The following is a 16,975-nucleotide window of genomic DNA, read 5'->3' as shown; positions in this document are numbered from 1 at the left end:
AGAATATTTCCTCTGAAAGCTAACCTACCTACTTAAATAGCATGTAGTTAGCAATCACAATTAAAAGCTAGCTGTCTTCAAGCAGAAGAACTAAGCCTAGTTTTTATGGATGTGTCTTGTGTTTCTTAATCCTTCCCAGGTTTCTTACATTCCCCCTGTTTTCCAGACTGTAATGGATTTATAATAATGTGTCTCCTGGCTGATTGCCGGCAAGGACATAACTGGACCAAATGCAGTATTTTTTCAGCACTGATAACGAACTGATTTGTAACTGCCCTCAGATATTAGTCTGGAAGTCTTTGATTACCTCACCAGACTAGAACTTACTATATTTGATACCTATTCTTATGCCTAGTTTGGTTAAGAGGCTAAGGGACAATGATGCAACCAGTGGGGGAAGGACACAGTGCAATTACACAAGATTTATTTCCTTTGAAAACCTCATTGAAATGCAATGCCCTACATCAGTCTAGATCAGGCTTTAATAAGCAATGAAATTTCCTGTTGCTTATGAAAAACTGTTAACCAAAGTTTTGGACTGGAAGAGCTTTTTCCACCAGCACATTATCAGATACTGCCAGTTTTCTTAACAGTGTTCACCATTATGTTTCTCAAAATAGACTGAATTCATACTGGTTTGTTTACCTTTAGGCTGAGAGCCAAATATAGCTCCCTAGAGTGTGTTTGATACTTTGTTCTCCCTAGAGATAATTCCTTGATATCTTGTGCAAAATGAGCTGTTGGCCTCAGCCCAACAGTTGTTTTGAACACACTATGCAAAGAAAACATGTTCAACCATACAGCTAACTGGTTGTGTTGGGGAAAGATTCAACTGAAAGGCAAGATAAATCTCACAACTTTCAGCTCCCTGCCACTTGGAGCTGAAACCTGTAAGTTGGGTGGATAACCTGCAAAAACCTGTTCTATTGTCAGATAGTTTCATTGACTGTCAATCAGATGATCTTAACTGAAAATGAAGAAGTATTCTGAACAAAAAATGGTACCTTTTACATAAGAAGTTTTAACTCATGCCATAAAAGCAAATTAAAAATCCAAACATTGTGAACATTTTCAGGCCAGGATTGCCATCTATTTGTACACAGAACCACACTTCCAGACATTAAGGAAGGTTCTGCTGGTTTTTTGCTCCTGGCTTGTTTTTTCTTCTTTTAGCTGGCCTTCATCACTCCTTGATGCACTGCTCAAAATTATTTACTAGTGGAACATTTTCTTCCTTTTCGAATGTTTTTCCTAGGTTATATTTTCACAATAACCTCTTTAGACATAGCTTCAATTTCAGGTCTGGTAAACACTGTCAAAAGCTGAGTAACACACTATTTTTCTGGAGTTAATATCTAAACCACAGTTCATCATTTTTTTTATCCCCAATCCCACACACAGTTACATCAGAATGACACCAGAAAACAAGAAAAAGATATCACAACACTAAATAAAATTGTTACATACCTTTGCCAGCTTGGGTTTCTGAGCATATTTTGTTAAATTCAGTCGAGACAGATTTATGAAAGGGCCATCTGGATTTGTTAGCATTGAAGCCTGAGGGGGAAAGAGAGGCTTTTTAAGCGGGAAGATCCCCTACACTTTTCCTGAAGATTTTCAAAATATTATTAATATACAAAAAAAAAAAAAAATCAAAATTCCAAGCAAAACATTTGTAGATTCACTGCTCTACTGTGCAGTACCAACTCTTTCTTTTTCTTCTCTGTCTATCCCCACTATTTCCATACACTGCCTAAGCATGTAGCTTGGAAGTTGGGATACATAATCAAAAAATCTTCAAGAAATACTCAGCAAGATTAGTTCTTACCTGCAGTAGTGAGAGGATGCCACATTTTTGCCATTAATGTGATTTTAATATGTATGACATACTCATGCTGGTTGCAGTTTATTAATTTTGCCAATAGAATGGGATAAATTAGTATAGACTACTCTCCTTATATTTAGAAGTGACAGACACTGAATGCTTATCAACTGTTTTGTAGTAGACACTTATGGTGAAATCATGTCACAGTCTTTACATGGTCTTCCATTAAGAAAAACTTGTCTCAAGGAGCCTGTGGATTTGGAATTTATATGAATCCCGGTGAACTGTGAATTTATGTACATTTTTTTATATATCCAAACTAGCAAATGCACAAGAAGTTATATTTTCAAACTCTATTTTGAAAAGAATTCAAAAAATTAAAAACACTCGCCTCCTTCAAACTTGAGTTTAGATGCAGCTTTTAAGTAAACTACAGTATCAGTGTGCCAGACACTGTGACCAAGAAATGTTCCACTCTGGGAAGAGAGGCGGGCAACTCACCGTGCCAGGCCTGACAAATCCCCCGGAGGCACTGGTGATTGGACGAGCCGTGAGAGCTGTTCGGGGCGTTCGGATCGCCTGCTCCATGGTACTGGGCCGTCCACTCTGCGTGCTGGGTCTCACAAACCCTGTTATGGGCCTTCCTGATTGAGTTACGGGCCTGAAGATGTTAAGTACATTATCCTTACGTTAGGTGGTGTTTATTGATAGAAAATTTAAACAGTTCTACCCAAAGCATTTAATTTTCAGAATGATTTGCTCATTTTGAACTCGTCGCATTTTAAAAAATAAACTATCACATACCTAACAGCTGGGCTGGGGCCTCCACCTTGGCTAGTTCCAGGAAGTTTCAAAGATGTTCCTGGTCCTACAAAATAAGAGCATTTCTCACTTCACTTTGAGATATTACTCCCTTGTCCAGAGGACTTCAAACATGATTGTGTTTTACGATAAACAGTAAGCTAGAAATTTCTGTATTCAAACTGAGGGGACAAAGAAGAAAAGCCTCAAATATTGCATTCCACTACAGATAATTTGAAAGACTCTTGCAAGAAACCTGCCAAACAATGAATATTGGTTTTCTTTCTTTCACCTTCTCCATTCTCTTCTCCATCCCACCTAGGAGAGGCGAACAAATGCCTGCTTGGATGCCTACTGGGATTTACCCAAACAATTGTCAAGAACATCTTAGAAACACCACACAGTGCTAAAGGTAAAAGGTTACTGAAACAATGAGACCAGGTAAACTTGAAATGGTGTATTTTCTATCTGGCACCCAGACTTGAGTAGGTAAATCTAAACCTTCACCTACAGAGCAGATGGAGAATGTTATCTCATGGCATTAGACTCTGGTAAGATCCCCACCTACAATTTAGAGCACTGTAAAGTGTGAACTCATCCATACCCCAAGGTCATCAATGAAAACACTGAACCAACTTGAGCCCAGGTGAACTGATGAAGGGCTCCTCTTTTCAGATATTTCTGTTTTGACAGTGGATCATTAAGAATTACTAGTTCCTGCAGGTAGATTTTCATTCACATTTGATTGGGCACTTCTTCTAATCTGCTAAGTGAATGTCTATGAGATGGTTTTAAACACTCAGTTAAAAGCAACATATGACATCTATACCTTGCAGTCTCTTCACTGCTTATTACTATGTATAGAAAGAAATGAGATTTAAGTTGACACAAACAGTTACTGACAAATCACTGTTACTCATCTACACATTTTCTGTACACTTATGAACTGCTTTTATTGCAAATATTTCCAAGAACTGAAGATAAACTGACAGGTCGACAGTTTCCTTCCTTCTTTTTTCCCCCAAATAAACCGTAAGCAGCCACCTGACTACAGCTGTATATAAAGTTATATAATACAAAAAAAAAAAGGCATTAACCATGATCTCCTTGGTAAAAACAACTAAATATGCAATCGGTGCTAAAATAAATGAAAACCCCTAGGATTCTTTCTCTTTTCACTGGACACCCTCAGGATTTCTATACCTTACTTGCCTTCTATAGTCCTGTAAATCTTGAAGTTTTTACTCCATAACAGAAAGTGTAGACAGTTCACTCAGCAGAGTTTCTAACATGGTAACCAGGGCACTCTTCAGTGAAATGGGGAAAGTGGCTTTCAACTTTTCAGACTAGCAGACAAATGTATTACTCTTCCACTTTCTGAACTATTTTTAAAACTATTGCTGTAATATAAAAGAGGCAAGACACTAAAATTCCTTTTTTTCAGACATGTTTTTTAATAACTACAATTGTTTTGAGTTTTTGGTGTACTGGGAGAATGCCTACAGTTTCTTTGACCTCATCCCAGGCAACTCAGTCCTTACTTGGAGAATTCCCAAGCCAACTAGCTATGAATAGATATAAAAGGCCACAGCAGTGCATATCGCCACTAGAAGTGTCAGAATTTAGGAGTGAAATTTCAGTAGTTAGTGATAACTGCAGATGACTCCTTTAATTCCCCAGTTAATTAAACAGCTGTGATTATCCATAATGCCAATTAGTACAACTTTCTGAAAAATACGCTGTCAAGGTAACACTTTTAAACAAGATTAGAATATTACCTGAAAAAATTAATGGTGTTAATAGTCCAAAAGCAACATAATGGATTTTTCTGTAAAACAGTGCTCTAGGACATTTTCGTTAATAAACAGGATTGATGGAAAATTAACACAGCAAAATTATAAGAAGAAAGATTTCATTACATATGTGTGAAGAGGAACCACAGAAAAGTAGTTTTTTCCCATGGATCCTATACATTTTAGTAATTATTTAATAACTCACGACAGACAGCAAAGTCATTATTAAGAGAGTTTAATCTGGAAACTAAGATAAGGGTGGATGTAAAACTGAAAAGGATATGTAACAGATGCAGAAGGATTTAAGCTGCTTAGTAGGCAAAGTATAGACAATACCAATTGTAATATGAGAGGTGTGGCTACACAGTTTTACGTTTGTGAACTATGACTTTAGCAGAGGAGGATATCCTAAAAGATCTGCCACAGTGAAAGACCTGAGTCAAGACCAACTATGGCTAACACACTTAAACAGCAAAAGGAAAAGCCTGCAGTCACTCAGCACCCATTTTTATTAAGTCACGTGTACAAGTGGAGTAATCACAGAACCAAAGAATGGTGGAGGTTTGAAGGGACCTCAGGAGGTCATATGGTCCAATGATGCTCAAGCAGGGACACCTGAATCCAGTTGCCCAGGACCCTGTTTAGATGGTTTCTGGATAGCTCTAAGGAGGTAGACTCCAGAGTCCCCATGGGGAGCCTGTGCCAGTTCTCAGACACCCTCACAGTTACAAATAAATGTTTCCTGATGTTCAGAAGAAACCTCCTGAGCTTAAGTTTGTGCCCACTGCCTCTGATCCTGTCACTAGACGCCACTGACTTTGTCATCCTCACGCTCTGTTTAGCGATTTCTGTGCCTACCTTTTATACAAACGGGTAACATTAGAACACCTCAGACCTATAAAGAAAGTAAAATCAAGGTGTAGAAGAAAAACATGTTTTTCTTCAAAACATGTATACAAACGGGTAACATTAGAACACCTCAGACCTATAAAGAAAGTAAAATCAAGGTGTAGAAGAAAAACATGTTTTCCGCATGTTAGCGGACTGTTGTCTGGTGTGGTGACTACAAAAGACAAGTGGATAACTAGAAAGATTTAAGAAAAGAGTTTCAACACTCAACTCAAAAATTAAAAGATATAGCTCAGAATGTTTAGTTTATCAAAGAAAAGATCATTGGATGATTTAATGACAGATTTAACTACATACTTGGGAAATATACCTTTGAAAATAACTTTGCATCAGACATAAAATGTTCACAAAGAAACAACAGGTGGAGTTATAGTTGACAGTTCCCACTAAAGACATGGCACACTGATAAAAGCTATTAAATTTAATAATTTACAAAAGACCGCAGGGGGTTGTTTATCTTTGGAGAGTTCTTATACTTTCTAAAAAATTATATACTAGCTCAGGTACACCTAGCAGATTTGAAGCACGAATAGCAAAGTCTTATCTCAATGATACAAAAGTGCAGGCTACAATATTGTAATAATTTTCTTTGGTTTTGAAATCTGTGACACACTATCCAGAAAGTCACCTTTTTTTCCGTTTCAACATAGCATGAATATATTTTTCAGAATGCCTTATTTCTGAATAGTATTCATCAAATTATTTTTCTTGGAAGATAATCTCTACCACAGGGAGCACAAAATCAAATTAAACTCCAGATTTTATTACTGTGTTGTTTTAAGACAGATACTCATAATTAGTTGATCACAATGTACAAACACATCTCCAGTACTGCTTGACTGTGACCAAGCATGTAATGAAAATTTTAGAAAATGTAAGAAGATAGATATGCAATTGCCTACATCTATACAGATTAGAAAAGCCTTTAACACTTCAAGTATCAGTTCTGGTCTATGTCCAGTTCTTCCTTTGAAATCCTTGACATGGTACATAGTTGAGAGCCACGCTTAATAAGTTATATAAAAATTTCCATGTGAACTGTACTAAAGAAACATAGAAAAATACAAATACTACCAAAAAAGAAGTAGAAGACAACTAATTATTGTCCACTTGGAAGGGAATTGATGAAGCTGAAAAATAATTGCATAGAAGAAACAATGGCAGAGCTGAAGAACTGTTCTGTGAAGGAATAGAAAAATGAAGTAGAAAAAAGCAGAAAGAAGATCTGTTCAGACAATGTTTACACGACATGATGCCAAAAGGTGATATCTGACTGTTGTCTACACTACAGGTGTATGGATAAAACTCACAGTACACTGAGGGCAGATTTTTTTCTCTAGTTTCCCACAATGCCTAAAGAAGCCAGAAAGGAGTAAAAGAAATCAATATATTGATGGAAAAAGCAAGTGACCACTTGTATGCTCACTACATTTCCTCAAATAGAGGAAAAGGTGACTAAACATGATTGAGCACAGTCTGAACTCTTGTCTGACAGGCCTAAGAACTACATGAAGAACATATGGTGGATCTCAACATTGCCATGCAACCATAAAACAATCTAAAACGCTTTTTTTACCAATACCAAATGCTGTATCAGGTCACCTCAGTTTGTACTATTCTAGACGACATAAGAGATGGCCAAAAAAACTCTTGTCGAGTCAATGTATTTAAGTGAAAGTCAATCTTACGAGCAACTTGAGCAATGGCATTTTCATCCAGGATGATCTCCGCGATTCCTTCTTGATCCATATCAATTTCATCCACATACACCATTTCTGTCAAAGCTCGTGTTTTCAGGTTCCAGGCAGCCTGAATAAGGATACGTAAAAAGTAAAATTTCTTCAAGACACTAAGTAAATAACCTAATCAGCAATTTTATCATTTCTTTATTATTCACTTCACAGCTTTATTAGGATTGAATAAGGTATTGACTTAAAACAGCTGAGTATATCCATCTGTCTGATGGAGTTATAAAAGCAGACGAAGTCCTTTGTTCAAAGCATCAGCTGTAAAACACTGTATAAATATATACCCCAGGCATTTCAGATTATATGAGTATTGGAATCCATTTTAGTGACCTGAACTGGCAAATTACTACATTGTATGTCTTGGAGGATAATTTGAGCAGCATGGAAAGGCAAGCATAACTCTAGCCTATGTGACAAGCTTTGTGTAGACTGTGAAGACACCAAATCAGTGGGGAGAAAAAAGAAAACAAGAAAAATCAGTAGTAGCCACATAGAAATACCAACAAAGTGCAGGTCCAACCACTTTGATAATTTGATATGCTTGTAATGTACTCATAGAACTGGCATGATATACAGGAAGTCACAAGACCAATCTCTGATCTTCCATCAGATATTGAACAGATAATAATAAATTTTCCAGAGTAAAAATCACTGCCAAAATAATTAGATTTGCTTCCTTTCTAACACGGAGTACAGCAATCTGGAGGAAAAGCATATTTAATACTGGCTAAGGAGGCCTTTCAAAATAGAAACAGACTATCTTAATAGAAATAAAGGTCAAACACATGGAAATGTTTGTTCCTTAAGGAAGAGGTATGAGAAGATCTGAAACTCAGGCTTATTTAATAATGTAAGTAATAATTTAATGAAGACACTTCTCATTCACTCTGTCTTTTCCTCTAGACTTTCCTTATACTTTTATGCAAATCTGTGTCAATCAAAAAGGAAGCGTATCTAAAGATGCTGAAATATTTAACTATTCTTTTAAAAAGTGCTTTCTTCCAAGCAGAAGGAGGACTTCAGACAGCTGATTCAACCACAATTAGAAATCTTTGTTCAAGAATGAAGAAAAGGGAATTCAGCAGGATGATCTGAATCTAGGCCAGACAGTCATAATCCAGATCTGCTTTATTTTCTTTTAGTTTCTTCTTATGTAGTAGGATGGCAGCCTTTAATTAATTTTGAGATTTCTGTTATATGTTCAACACCCTTAATGGTTTTTCATGATTCTATGAAGTATTTAGTTTGTTGAATTTTTAACACCTTGATGCTACTGTGTTCTTCTCAAAGACATGCATATCTGCAGTCAACATGACCATGTCTATGTGGGGAATATTCTCCAATTAGAGCTCTTGCATAGCCAAGCACAGGCTAATTTCTTACTAGAAGTAAGAAAATCTGCCCATAGTAATGATCTTTTCACGGAAATTGGAAGTAGTAACTTCTCTACACTAATTGCTAAAACTGAGGTCAGTTCTTTACAAAGGCATAAGTGTATTATTGTGATTTTTCCACTAATTAACATGTGAAAATGTGTTTTTAAAATCAACATGTCTCTTTGTCATTACTGGGCAAATATCTGTCATAAAAAATAGATTCCTTAGGCATCTCTTCCAGTGTAAAGCTCATAGTCTAAGGCTTCACAGCCAACAAAAAATTCAAATATCACACTGTATTCCTTACTTAAACATCTGTTTGTGGGTTACAGATTATCTGCTTTCTCTGTGTGGGACTGATAATTTTGGTTTGTGATAAGCACCATGTCTGCAGCTTATGAAGATAAATGCATTTTTATGGAAAGGCATTTATATGTTTGGAAAAAGAAAGGGAAGCTCATTTCAGACAGACCACATATTCACAATATAACAAATTGAGCTTGCTTAACTCAGAACAAAATTTACAATTCCTAATAGCAATTAAAGAGGTACAGAAATGTGATGCAGTACACAAGTATACAGTATACAGCATGTAAGTCTAAACTCCAGAAAGAGAAGTGACAAAGTGTTTTTCACTCAGTTGATGAGAAGTTTGTAACTGAATCAAGTATTTTCTTCTTTTTCCTGAAAAGTCCAAAAACCAAATTAAAAATATAAACTTTGTTTTCTCTGAACATGGTAACATACTTTTCCAAGAGTTTGTATTCTCCAATAATTCTTTCTATTACAATAAATTTTATTCCATACACAACGAAAACCCCAGAACACAACTACATTGTGAAGGGTAATAATTACTCTCAAAAAGATATCCAGTAGTGTTTCAGTGAAACCATTCTCTACATAAACACCTTGCATGAATTCATGGAGTAAAGACCTGCAAACTATGTAATGGAGCTGTATTTAAAGATGCCATTTCACATTGCATTTTCTCTCTTCTGACTGCGGGCTGGAGCCAAAAGATGCCATCACCTGCCCAATACTATTCTTGCCATTGCAATAATCTAGAGCTAATGTGGGCAGAGTGAAAATTAATTAGCTACTCTCAGTCTTCCTTCACTTATGCAACTCATCATCACGCACCTACAAGGCTCCTAGACTCTGCACAAGGTAGGCAGTGAGCCTGGGCTGCAAGAGCAGGAAGAGCATGGTTAAGAGCCCACCATTAGATGCATTAAATAAAACATGAACGTGAGCTCTAAGAGCACAAACATTGCTCTGTGTGTGAATACATGTTGTTTTCTTCCTAATCTCATCTGCAGATGAAGGTCATTCAGTTCAAGGTAGATTCAATTTAGCTTTTAGAAAGCACTGAAGTGCTGAAAAAAGATGTAGGAAAAATATGAGAGAAATAAAATTCTATCAAATATAAAAGCTGCCTGTTCAAAATATCAAAAATCTTCCCCTTATCAAAAGTAATGCCTTACCAATAACAACAACAACAACAACAACAAAAATGCTATTGAGGAGTTAACTACAAAACAAGTAGTACTCAGTGTATTAGAAATTCTTCTCAACAATCGCATCTAATAATTGTATTTATGGAAAGAAATTTACCTGAAACACAGTGTATTCAGAATCAAGCTCCTGAAAAGAGAGAAAATAGAAACTAAGGAATGGAAATGCCAAACAATAAAAACAACAACACAAGTGTATTTATACTCTATGGTGACTTCATTTTGCACATTTTCTCTGTGACACATATATCCAAATTTCCATTTTACTAAATTACCTCAACTTACACACATTATGAAGGTAATCAGTGTTTATCACAATGAAAGTAAATTTGCAGTAAGTGTATCTTTCTGATACCTTTGCTTTCTTGCTTCTGCTGAATCTAGTCAAATCTTAGATTAACATGCAAGCATTATGAAGATGAAAAATGATACATTAAAAGAAAATGAACTTGGAAGATGTATGCACAGTTCCTAAAAAATTAATCAGATTACCACACCATGGTCTTTAGAATGCCTACTTAATAAAATCCATTTCTGCACACTTTTTTTTAGCTGCTGCTGGTGATCATAATGATGCCACTCAAGAAGACAAAAGAAAATTTTGTCACTTTTTCATGGTACTTTTATGATGAAAATGATGTATTCATTGCACTTGGTCTGTAATATTGCAAGTGGAATAAATGTCAAATCAACAGCCTGTTGCACTACCCAAAAAAAAAAAACCAAAAGAAAAGCTACCAGATTAAGTTTACTGTAAGTGAAAAAGCCGGAACTTGCATCCACTTGAAAACTTCTGGTACAATTGAGTAAATACTGTCAGGAAAAAATGTAGGTTTATCACCAATTAATGTGTAATTATCATGTTTACATAATATTAAAGGGTAGATAACAACCCTTCACTTCCAGGGACTGGGGATGAGTTTATCCTAATGTATTACTTTAGCTTTAGACAAGAAAGGTGGGCGATAAATGTCATTTTTTCTAATTCACTATTAGTCTTTTGTAGTGTCAGATCTGTTCCTAGACGTAGTGCAAAATTTCTCGCGTGTGTGGCATTGTGTAAATCTAACACACTTAAACCAACTATATTGGACTGAATATGCAATCTTCAAGTAATTCAGACTATAAAGGGACTTCTGAAGGTCTCTAGTCCAAAGCCCTCACAGCAAGGTCAGCTATGAGGTCAGCTGAGGTTGCTCAAAGTTTTGTCCAATTGGATCTTGAAAACTTGCAAGGATGGAGGCTGCATAGAGCCACTGGGCAACCTGTTCCACTGCTGACTATCCTTATAGAGAAATGTTTTTCTTCATACCAAGCCAAAGCCTCCTTCACTTCCCTGCACCATTGCAAGTGGTCCCTGGCTCCATTTTCTTGATAACCTCCTTGTATGTATTGGAAGGCTGCTATTAGATCACACCAATGTCTTCTCCCAGCTCAAGCACTGCCCTGCTGCTGGCTTGCTTTGAGCCAAGACATAGAGCTGGCTTCTGTTCCACCAGGAGAATGGCAATGTCAAGACCACCCCTTTGTAGTATGAGACAAGGTCTACTTCTTCCAATTTGAACCTTTTTACTCAGTAAATTCCATGTCAGCAGGGACCTGGAATACAGGTGAAGAACATCTTCCTTCTGTAGAGTACTGAAATCTGTGGCCTTTAAAGGATTGTATTTGGAGCCAAAAATTGTTCTGTGGTGTTAGAATATATCACACATCTTACACACTGAGCATTCTATGGAACTAAACATTAATTCAGGGATTAATCTCAGTTTACTGTGATGTACCTCGGCGTGACTAAGGCACTGAAACTGGCTTCGCATTTTAGTTGAATGATAAATTAACTACTACAGTTCTTTTATGTATAGCAGTTGTTTTTTAAAAAACCAAACTATTCAGCTTTCTAAGCAATAAAGGACATTGAGATTTTTCAGCTTATATTCTGTTCACCCCATTGTGTCCGAGTATTACAGCACATATGAAGATGGTTTTAAGAACAGTAGGTGGTCTTCCATACCATATGTGCTACAGTAACTAATGAGGACAAGTTTGGAATATTATGTCAACACTGATACAAAAACACCTTGATGTTACAGATGTGTATCTTACTTTAGGCACTGTTCATTACTTTTAAAAATAATTTAAAAATCAAATTAATTTGCTTATGCAAGAGCACTTATATTACTATAAAATTCAGAAATTACATCACTCATGATTTTGGCAAAAAAGTAGAGTTGATAAATAATAGTAAAACCACTGCACTCTCATAATTGTAGGTGAGAGTATGCATTGTTCACACATACTAACACATTGTTTCAGTTTTTGACAAGAAATAACTTTAGATTTTAAATAACTCTCAAGCAGGTAACAGGATCCTCAGATTAAACAAAAGTATGCAATAACAAAAATTACATTAGAATATAACATACTTTAACATGGGTGGATCCAGCAGTTGCTATACATGCAAGTAATCCACAGGAACTAGGTTTCAAATAAAGAGTTCTTTGAGAGGATTAACAAATAGCATTGCCCTGTAAGCTTGTCTCTCAAAACAAAAGCTCAAATTTATTATTCATTTACACATATAAAGCTCCCTTGAAAGACAAAAGATTGTAAAACCAATGAAGGAATTATTTAATCCAGATCCCTAAATCCACTGAGGGCACTTTAATATTAAAATGCAAAGTCAGTTTATTTGAATACCAAAAATACTTAGAATGATTAAGTTTTTTGATGCTTATAGCCTGGAAGAGGGGATATATTACATACCTTATATTATAATAAGGCTTCATTCTTCAATTAGTTTCAGGTGAATATAATTTAATACATGGAAAATATCAAAATTATTATATTCTGAAAATGCTCTTCAAATGATTAAGAGCAGAAACATAGAAAAAAATCCCCAAACCTTTACCCAGGAACAATGACTTCATTCTATGTGTTACTATTTTCATGCATAAACTTACAGTCTCTTGCACCAGTAAGTGATTTCAGTTGAAGATGCTTTTCCAAATCAAGTTCAATGCCCATAAACATAACCATGATGGCTTTATTATGACCTTACAAAAACAAGTATGCAAATTACAGCAGCTGGAAGTTCAACATGGGAGAAGAAAGGCTGAATGAACAAAAGCAAATCCTAATAGAAGACCATTAGTCAAGTTAAAGGAAGAACATCCACTATATGTCTATTAATTATATCAGGCAATTTTTTTTTCTATTGTTAAACTAGAGCAGGCCTCACATATGGGTTCTGTTTATTGCCTTGAATCCTACATATGGAACACAAAGAGTAATCAGATTAGGTGACTAATCAGGATGATCAACAGAGACGGTTCTGGATTGTATTTCCTCTAGGTCATGCTATTACTATAAACACAGAAGACAAGGCCTGTTTGCTTACAATAGGAAATAATTAAACTGAACACCAGTATTTTACATGTTTCCATGACCAAATGCCAGTCACACAAAATACAGTTTTTATTTATCCTGAGATAACATAGAAGTGAATTCTACCAATACCCTTTATATTTCTAATTCTTAAATGAATAAATGCACACGATATTTTATAGAAAAAAAATTTCTATCTTCCACACGATGTAACCCAATAGCAGCTAATTCAGCTGAGGAACGACTGAGGGAGCTGGTGTTGTTTAGCCTGGAGAAAAGGAGACTCAGAGGCAACCTTATCACTCTCCACAACTTCCTGAAGGGTAAGTTGTAGGGTCAGGTGGGGGTTGGTCTCTTTATCCAGGCAGCAACTGACAGAATGAGAGGTCACAGTCTCAAGCTGCATCAAGGGAAATAAAGGTTGGATATCATGAAAAAGTTTTTCACAGAAAGAGTGATAAAGTACTGGAATGGTCTGCCCAGGGAGGTGGTGGAGTCACCATCCCTGGATATGTTTAAGAAAAGACTGGATGTGGCACTTGGTGCCATGGTTTAGTTGAGGTGTCAGGGAATGGGTTGGACTCGACGATCTTGAAGGCCTCTTCCAACCTTGTGTGATTCTCTGATTCTGTAATTATTCTTCTATCACAATATTATTTTTTAAGAACTCTTCATGAAAACTTCATTGATTTTAAAACATTTCAATTTTGTTGTTGTGCCCTTCAAGAATTCAAGATTTATAATGGCACAGTATTTGATACTGCTATGTAAGAAAATCTCTGATTCATGCCTAATTAGCTAAAAGGTCAACAAAGTACTTAAAAAACCTCCTAGGGCTTACTGCATCTGGTGACAGGGTTCAAAGAAAGTTCTGCACCAATTAAGATAGCCTCAAAATGTATGCACATGTGACTATTGACTGGATCATCAGTAGACTTATTTTTAAGATCTTTATATCATCATTTCCCATGTTCTTAAAGGAGAACTTCTTGTCAGTATAACTGGGATACAAACATATCCCGACTACTAAGCTGTATGTACAGGGAGTGGCAAATCAAGACATAGGTCAAGATATACTGGTCAAGAAAATTCCTTACTACATTTTTAAGTGTCATGGCAAAAATGCACCTACTTCTAAGGCTACTGTAAAAAGCTGGTTTCAGCAGCCCATAGCTCTAGGACACTGCTGCAGATGCAATGGAGCAGGAGCAGTGCTATCACTTAGCAGATGAGATGGGGAAAAAAGTGCATGCTTACAACCAGGAAAGGCCATCCCTTTCAGGCATGAAAACACCCTCCAGTTGGGCAATGTTAGTCTCTTCCTTTACTTACCTGCTGTTACATTACATGTCTTAGAAGGGAGAAGGCCAGTTGCCTGAGCATGAAAAAGCTCCGACCCGTAAGAGTCACTGTTTAACTCAACCTGGGCATGTCTTTAAAGGACACCAGCTCCTGTAGCTTAAGTGATATCCTAATGCATGCTGTTCAAAGTGAGTCCCTGAACAGTGAAGAGGCTACTGTTCCTACAAGATCCCTCTTTGCCTGGTTGCAGAGCTTGGGAAGCACATGCTTAGCAGAATATGGGACAAGAGGATAAGAACAGATGGCACAGTGATTAAAGGCACCGAGTATTCCTCATGCTGCACATAATCCAAACTTTCTGCAAGTGTTGTCATTTGTCTGTCTGGTTTCCTGGTGCCCAACATGACATATAATACCATTTTATACTTGAGCTTAAGCACAGAGTAGAAATGAAGTTGTCTTTACATTCCCATGTTGAGATCATAGATTGAAAAATGTTTTACTCATTAAAAACTTTATAAATTAAGAGCAACAGAAGCATCATGATCTTTACAACTTTTATTTACTGTTATCTGTACTATTCCAAGAGTTTCTTTCACAAATCAAGTGTTGTCCTTTCATATGCAAAGAACACATATATAAAGACCCAATAATGTAAATACATATAAATAATACAGCACTACAGCACTACCATGGAACTAATAATGAGTTCTATTTAGGGGTCAGGAATAATGTTCTTGGAATACTCTCTCCACTAAAAATGTCTCTGCTGATGGCTCCTTGGTGGTGCCTTACAGTACAAAACATTAAAAAAATATTTTAAATATCTACCCTAAATTAATTCAAACAATTACTGTGCTTTATATTTACACTATTGTGTGACCATGCAGCCTTCTTTAAAGACTTGTCCTTTGCGATAAAAAGAACTGCATTCAAGATTCTTAAAACATCTGTCTATAGGATGCTTTGAGACTTACAAATTTACTGGAAAGTATTCAAAATGAAGACTATTCAATTACTGCTTTTAAAACATGGCATAAAAATGTTTACATGTTTCTAAACATTAATCCAGAAACAACTTTCCCAAATCCTTTGCTCTTACAAAAGGGTGGGAAATATGTCGGTATTGAAAAACATGTCCTACGTTTCCAGAGACTCTGCAGCTGGAAAAAAGAGGAGAAAGAGGTATGCAAATGCCTCCTGTCCCAAGGTAGGGCTCGTAGGTGAGCTGAGCTGAAATGGATATCTCTTGACCTTATGTGATTTGGTCCATACAGCAGCTATGATATCTAAACATCAGTATTAAATCAACAGGAACATCCCTAGCAGACCTGATTTTTAATCTCAGCTCTTCTCTCTTTAACTCCTCAAAATCTTGAGTGCGTTAAAGTTCTGGTTTGGAAGAGCCCGACCCGCCCAGCTGCCTCGGCAGCACTCCGGCAGTACCCGCAGCACCGCTCCCCCCTCCCAGCGCCGGGGCCGGGCCGGCTCCCCGGGGCGTGTCTGAGGAGGAGCCGCAGCGCCGGCTCGCCGCCTCGGGCCGGGGGAGAGCGGGAGCGCGGGGAGGCGGCGCTGCCCGGCCTCCCGCTCCGGGAGCTCGGCGCGGCCCGGCGCTCGCTGCCTCGCTGCCGGGGTGGCACCCGGCCCCTCCGGCGGTGCAGCAGGCACGGCGGGCTCCCGGGGTGCCGAGGCGGCCGGGACGCGGCCGCTGCCGCCCCTCGCCGCCGCCTCCCGCCGCGGCCCGGCCCCCGCTACCTGCTCGCCGGGCGGCCTCTCCAGCAGCTGCGAGCAGACATCCGCGCACTCCCGGAACTTCCTCCGCCTGAAGTAGCTCCAGGCCTGGAACAGCGGCTCCAGCCCCATCTCGACGGCGGGAGCACGGCGGGAGCTCCGGCCGGACCCCGGCGCCTCCGCCGCGTTGCCGCCGAGCGGGGCCGCGCTGGTGCCGCCGCCGGGCCCCGCCTCGGCCGGCTGGGGCGGAGCGCTGCGGCCGCGGGGGAGGCGGCTCCGGGCGGCCTCCGGGGCCCTGCCGGTCCCGGGCGGCTGCCCTGCGAGCCCGGGCGCGGAGCTGCGGGCCCGCTCTTGGCCGGGTCTCTCCCTGCCAGCGCCTCCCGTGGGCCTGTTACACTGGTGACTGAAAACAGAGTTTGATTTGTAATAGCGGGATCAGTAGACTTCCTATAACCCCCCTGTTCTTGACTGTTGTCATTTTCTGTCCTGTTATCTAGAGGAGTTAGAATAAATGCCTAAACAGTAATAATACAATCCATTAATCCATATTTGGGTAAAATGTCCTGTAGAGCCATGGAGCCCTGGTTGAGAA

The 16,975-nt window shown here is 38.3% G+C and overlaps 1 protein-coding gene across 1 annotated transcript in view; it reads right to left on the bottom strand.

Moving 5' to 3' along the window:
- TTC8 (tetratricopeptide repeat domain 8) overlaps nucleotides 1–16,720 on the bottom strand; it is a 39,529-nt gene extending 22,809 nt beyond the window's left edge. Inside the window, exons 1-6 of the mRNA XM_038138572.1 lie at nucleotides 16,408–16,720; nucleotides 10,067–10,096; nucleotides 7,017–7,137; nucleotides 2,630–2,693; nucleotides 2,327–2,486; nucleotides 1,468–1,557 (exon numbers count right to left, since the gene is read on the bottom strand). Of these exons, the coding sequence (XP_037994500.1) occupies nucleotides 1,468–1,557; nucleotides 2,327–2,486; nucleotides 2,630–2,693; nucleotides 7,017–7,137; nucleotides 10,067–10,096; nucleotides 16,408–16,515 (573 nt within the window). The 5' untranslated portion in view covers nucleotides 16,516–16,720. The remainder of the gene's footprint in view (nucleotides 1–1,467; nucleotides 1,558–2,326; nucleotides 2,487–2,629; nucleotides 2,694–7,016; nucleotides 7,138–10,066; nucleotides 10,097–16,407) is intronic.
- Between the last annotated feature and the right edge of the window lie 255 nt (nucleotides 16,721–16,975).

This window comes from Motacilla alba, chromosome 5 (assembly GCF_015832195.1).
Source record: "Motacilla alba alba isolate MOTALB_02 chromosome 5, Motacilla_alba_V1.0_pri, whole genome shotgun sequence".
Taxonomy (NCBI): Eukaryota; Metazoa; Chordata; class Aves; order Passeriformes; family Motacillidae; genus Motacilla; species Motacilla alba.
Note: the sequence above shows the minus strand (reverse complement) of the source record. Positions and strands in the feature narration are given on the sequence as shown.